A 6,349-nucleotide genomic window follows, 5' to 3' on the forward strand; every position below is an offset into this window, starting at 1 on the left:
TCTCTCTCTCTCTCTCTCCCTCTCCCTCTCCCTCCCTCTCCCCCTCTCTCTCTCTCTCTCTCTCTCTCTCTCTCTCTCTCTCTCTCTCTCTCTCTCTCTCTCTCTCTCTCTCTCTCTCTCCCTCTCCCTCCCTCTCCCCCTCTCTCTCTCTCTCTCTCTCTCTCTCTCTCTCTCTCTCTCTCTCTCTCTCTCTCTCTCCTCTCTCTCTCTCTCTCTCTCTCTCTCTGTGTTGATCCATCACAAGTAATATCTATGGGCTCGGTCTGTCTCTGTGAATCCAAACAGACCAGACCAGACCGGAGGGAGGGAGGGTGAGAGAGAGAGAGGAAGAGCGCCCATGTTGATTTGAATCTTGTTCGTGTTCGACACCCTGCCCTGGCTCCCTCAGCCTCCTCGCATTGTCATCATGCCACACACACTCACCCGCATGCACTTGCACACACACATGCAAACTCATACACGCACACAAAAGCACATGTACAATCACACGCACGGAAACACATACACACACACCCCTAGTATCTCCGCTATGGCTGCCGATTCTGTCGCTTCATCCAGATTGGTATTGGTATTGTTTGTGTGTCTGTACATGTGTGTGGGTGTATGACTTGGTGTGTGTGTGGGGAGGGTGGAGTTAGGGGAACATTTATCACAGCAACCCAGCCTCCCCCTGTTAACTGAGGTGGAAACGCACGACTGGCAGGGGGAGAGAGACAGAGAGAGACAGAGAGAGAGAGAGAGAGCGAGAGAGAGAGAGAGAGAGAGAGAGAGAGAGAGTGAGAGAGAGAGAGAGAGAGAGAGCGAGAGAGAGAGAGAGAGAGAGATACACAGGGAGAGAGAGAGTGAGAGAGGGGGCATTTAAATGAGGCTGCGTTAAAATTAAGCGAGGTAATGAGGAAATAAGTGACTTATTGACGGCCGAGTCGTCTCCTTCATTAAAGCTTATATTTACGAGCATCCATCAGGGGGCGCGGGCGGGCGGGCGCGGGGTTCATGGAGCGTGGTTTGTCACCTTGTTCTAATTACCTGCTACCTTTTGTCTGAGAGGAATTTGTAAGCATCAGGGAGCTCAGGATGGAGCGGTGTTATCCTCGCCGCGCCGGGGGGAGGGAGGTGGGGGGGGGTCCGGCAGGGAGGCAGAGGGAGAGCCGCGCCCGGAGGTCGGAGCCCCTAAATGAACCGCTCCGTCTGCATCCATCTCAGCGCCGGCGTGCTCGTTAGCGGGACGGCGTGATGGTCGGCGGGGGAACAGCGGAGATCGATCCGTACAGTATGCACGGAACCGTAAAAAATGTGTTTGCGCACGCAGTTTGTGTCGAGGTAACTTTGTCCCCGGCGAGACGTAAACAAAACCATAACATTATCATGTATTTTCTCCATACGCGGTTAAACATTTTATTACAAGCAGGCCTCATAATGAACTCCTCCATTATTAATCGCGGTTAAAGGAACAGTGCGTAGGGGTTCCGTATGCGGTGTCAAAGTGGGGACCAACAAATCGAGGAGGTTGGCGTTAAAATAGCAAAACACCTCTCACCTCCCCATCTGTCAGGGGTCCAATCGGAACGAGTTAGCGTTTGTTAACTTGATTTGGCGCTTCGCTGACGTGCGTTATGGAAATACACAGTGAGGTAATATTAGCATAAGTGTGCTGTCTTTTGCATTGTGGTGCGTCTTATTGGTGTGAAGCTGCCAATGGAAGGCAACGAGAATGAAGAGAAGTCACGAAGATGGTGGGAGATCTGTCACGAACTGCAACCGATGTTCTGCAAAGTGGTCCGCAAAACATGTTGAATGCTAAGAGTAGTGTGGACACGGAGGATGATGTTTTCTTAAATCCAACGGTTGGTTTGGAGACGAAAAATCGAATTAGTTGCCAAGCTGCCATGGTAGTGTTCCACGCGAACCGACTACGCGAGGAAAGAAAATTTATCAAGGCTATTATTCGATGCAAAAAAAAGAATGTATAATTCATAAAGGAAAGAGGGCAGATGAAGAAAAGCTCATGGTAGTCTGTGTAATATCTGCTGTCAGCATGTGGTAGGCCTATATGCATATATATTCTTTATATCTATGATAGAGTGCTGAGGCCTGGAAACCCAGAGTCAAATTACAGGGTTGTCTGAGAACAAAGCTTTCTGTATGGGTGGCTGGCTGGATGTTTGAGTGGACCCACGGAGGGATGGATGGTTGGATTCTATACATTTAACACATTGCAGGCTTCACCGTGATTGCTTTTAAATCCGCCAAATTGCCTTTGAAATGCAAATGCTTGCGTTGTTGCGACGACTGGCCCTGGCCCTGGACTTCCTATGTGTAGCGTATCTGTCTGCACATCAGTTGAGTGCCTCAAAGTGGGGTGAGGAGGACTCTGGCGGATTACACTGTGTTTACCCATCTTAAAAACATCCTCAAACAACCGCCCTCGCCACGCCGGAGCGTAGAGGACACATCCCTATCTCCTTCTCCGCTCCTCCGCCCGTTCTCGTTTGCTCCTCAGAGCTCCTCCCCCGGCGCTGAGTGACCGCGCTATAAACAGCGAACGCGTCGTGAGTTTTCGTTTGCTGTTATTTTTAAATGGAGGACGATTCTCCGTCACGGGGTTCGGGCGTGGGCGTGGATGTGAAGGCCACGCTGTCGGCCCGGATGGCGGAGAACGTGGTGACAATGGTAGCTTAGCAACCATACCCCTGGTCCAACCGGGGTAACTCTCCCCATCCAAACCCTCCTCACTCCCCCAGCCAACCCGACAATCCAAACACGTCACAAGCCATCTCTCCCGCTCTATATCAAACCCTCCTCACTCCCATCACACACACACACACACACACACACACACACACACACACACACACACACACACACACACACACACACACACACACACACACACACACACACACACACACACACACACACACACACACACACACACACACACCACAACACTGCCCCTTCCCTCCCCTCATCCCCATCCTCCATTCTCCCCCACCGAGTCTGACATTAGAGTGTTCACCAGGTCCATGTTCCAGCCCCTCCCAGACCTCTACCTCCTCGCAGAACCCTCTCTGTCAACGATTGAGGACCAATTAATTAGGCCTTATTAGCGAGGAGTATGTGAGTGCCCGTCTCCTGCAACACCGCCCATTTCTTGTATGATTTTACCATTTGCTTTTGCATAAATGCTGCTAATACGTTGACATTTTTGTGATCAACCAACAGTCAATCGAAAAGGCAAACGGTAATGGTTTGAATGGTCGTGCCCCTAAAAGATCTGCGTGCTCGTGGCATTGCGATGCCTCAACCAATTAAGCAATAAGTGATTGACCGCGGCGGGCGCGTTAAATTGTAATTGAAAGGCGGGAAAAAGGGAATTGTGCGCCGGGTCGGCGCCGACATGAAAACATCCCACCTGTCCTTCATCACGGCATATTATTTTGTCACTTTCACTTTCGCTTTCATTCTTCACTCCGCACCTTTGGACGGTCACGTTCCACACGCTTTGTTTGTTTCTCCCAGCGATGGGCCCCCACCCCAGCGTGGTTCATTTGGACCATTTAACCAGGACAACATTGATTGGGAGAGGTGACGTGAAAGGAGGCCTATTCGATTTCCGGGGGCCAGAATTGGATTTGATGTGGGGGACATAATGGCTTTCATGGGCTTTTTACGGCCATGAATGGCTTAGCTGGAGCTGCCTTGATGGGACTGAGCTCTGATTTCTCAGAAGGACTGAGTGGAGAGAAGAAAGGAAGGAGGAAAAAAAAAAAACATTTTGTCCCCTCTTTCACTCCTGCGGCTGCCTCAACCCCCCCTCTCAGTCCCAGTGTTCCCTGTCACCGGGGACAGCAGGGCAGAGGACACGGCGTGACTGCTGCCAGCGGTACATCTGACAAAGCCGAAACCCAACCAGCAATGTCATCCTCGGGGATCGGTGTCACCGACGCTGAGTGTCCACCGACGAGCCGTCGAGTCTCGCCCGCCCGCCTGCCAGAAAAGGACCAAATAAGTAGAGCATTGAAACCAAGCAAGTGTTTACCTAAGTGTACGCCCCGGGCAACCAGAAGGTACTGGTTCGGAATTAGAACCATTGTTTATTCCGTTGTGTCGGTCCCCTCTATGCGACATCGGACACAAACACACCACCTGTGCATACGACTGTTTCCTTGTGTAACCGTTGAGATATGCTGCTCAGGACTGCGATAAGATATGTTTGTGCTCCGGTGCAAAGATACCTCGCCGCCGCTCCCAATGCAATCTACGCCCACCCTCCGAAACGGCCGATCCGAAACGCTCCTTTCGCAAATACAGATTTGAGGAGAATTATTTGGAGGGATAAAGTGTTGCTGAAATGAGCGTTTGTGTATCCGGCGCCCTGGCCTGCCGCGGTTTACCTTGTGAGGAATGGAAATTCAAGCTGAAAATTGCTCGCCAAAGTGAGCTCTTCACGTTTAACAGGCAATTGCGGCTGTTGTGGAGGATATATGCTATAATATATCCCCTGCAACTCAGCGGAGTGGGCGCGCCTCGCTTGTTGGGCGCTGGGAGGTCAGCGATGTGTTGCTGCTGCAATCACCGCAGCGGGGCGAAGGCTCGCAGCACAATGCCGGGATTTCTTTTCAATGGGAATGGAAGGAGAGATGTTTACAGTAGAAGGGCCAGCAGTATAATTTGCATAGATATACCTTTACATGCACAGTATGTGCATACACCTGTACATACGTCAACGATGAAAAAAATATTGCAGTAGAGTGCAATGGTCACCTCACCAGCAATGACCGGTTTAACGGGGATATCTTTTGTTTACTTTGTCCAACATTTTGTGTTCGTTCTAACCAGTCCGATGTTTTGATTTGGTATCAGGATGAGTGGCACTCTGGAGGGCCAATAGGCTTGACCCTCCTCTGTTATGTCCCGACCCCTAGACCTTGGTCTAACTGGGTATCTTTGTCTGCATTGGTGCTTCCTTTTACTCCCAGGAACAACTCTTGACTCCCTTTATAACCTGGTTCCTTCCTCTGCTCCTCTACCTCCAGGGCCCCCAGGAAATGCTCCGTCGGACTCCCTGTCGCCGGGGACCCTGCCCCACTTCCTGCAGGAGCCGGTGGACGCCTACATCGTCAAGAGCAACCCCATCAAGCTGCGGTGCCGGGCCGCACCCGCCCTGCAGATCTTCTTCAAGTGCAACGGGGAATGGGTGCACCAGAACGAGCACGCCTCGCACGAGTACAAGGACCTCACCACGGGTAAGAGCCTCCGCGATGCGCCCCACCAGTACCACGTCCCGGGAGAGGAACAGGGGATAGGCTGCTGTCTGTACCTGTCATGGCTCTCCGTTTTGACCGTTTTGAGGGGTGGCAAGTGGCTCAGGAGGTAGAGCGGGTTGGCGGGTAACGTGAAGGTTGCTGGTTCGATCCCCGGCTCCTCCTAGCTGAGACACCTCACCCTGACTGCTCCTGACGAGCTGTGTGGTTGAAACCGCCGTCGGTGTGTGAATGTGTGCATGAACAGTTGTAAGTCGCTTTGGATGAAAGCGTCTGTTCAATGCCCTGAAGGTAAATGAATGGGATCGACTCCTGTCTGTACCCGTCATCTCTGTTCATTTTGACCTTCTTGGGTCTTCTACATGTCAGCTGTTTCGCGATAAGTAGACTTTGTTTTTCATGCACCACTTCATGTCACTTCATTTATCTCAACCACATTTCCAAGTTTTTAAGTTTTTGATTATATGGTTGTGATTCTTAAGGCATTTCAATAAATTAAACTGTACAGACGAAACCGAGAGTTGTTTTGCAAAAACTAATGAAATTCGCTGAAGGCATGCAGATGTTTGGTATTAAATCCTCATTTGGGAAGTGTCGTAATGTATGCGTAAAGCAGGGACACAACAGGAAGACGGAGATGAGTGTTGGAGCACACTGCACGGAGCTATTTATTATCAATTTGAAATTGAAATCGTTACGGCATTACTCATTTAAATCTCATTTCCAAACACTAACTGAAACTAGCTACGTTTTCCACAGGTACAAACTCTTTCACCATTCTGGAGCAGTAATGGGAAAATAATCAATTTGGTTATTGCTGTCAAAACATTTAGTTTGCTCTGGAAACGGGAGAGAATAGATTGTGTTTTGATGAAAACCATAGTTCAACGACACACTGTGATGACACGCCTGATTCCTTTCAGATACAGCGATAGCGTTAATAAACAATACTGATCATGATAAAGTAATGAGTAGGCGGGCTCAGCCGCTGTCACACAAAACACATCCCGATGTTTTATGATCAAATCATCGGTCGGTTCTGTCGAGGCCCGGATTTGACGCTCAAGTCCATTTATTATTTATTC

The 6,349-nt window shown here is 50.1% G+C and overlaps 1 protein-coding gene across 1 annotated transcript in view; it reads left to right on the forward strand.

Moving 5' to 3' along the window:
- The window catches only part of unc5db (unc-5 netrin receptor Db), a 59,409-nt gene extending 54,032 nt beyond the window's left edge, over positions 1-5,377 (forward strand). Inside the window, exon 2 of the mRNA XM_030370418.1 lies at positions 5,037-5,377. Within this exon, the coding sequence (XP_030226278.1) occupies positions 5,037-5,377 (341 nt within the window). The remainder of the gene's footprint in view (positions 1-5,036) is intronic.
- Positions 5,378-6,349: the final 972 nt, after the last annotated feature.

This window comes from Gadus morhua, chromosome 11, assembly GCF_902167405.1.
Source record: "Gadus morhua chromosome 11, gadMor3.0, whole genome shotgun sequence".
Classification (NCBI taxonomy): domain Eukaryota; kingdom Metazoa; phylum Chordata; class Actinopteri; order Gadiformes; family Gadidae; genus Gadus; species Gadus morhua.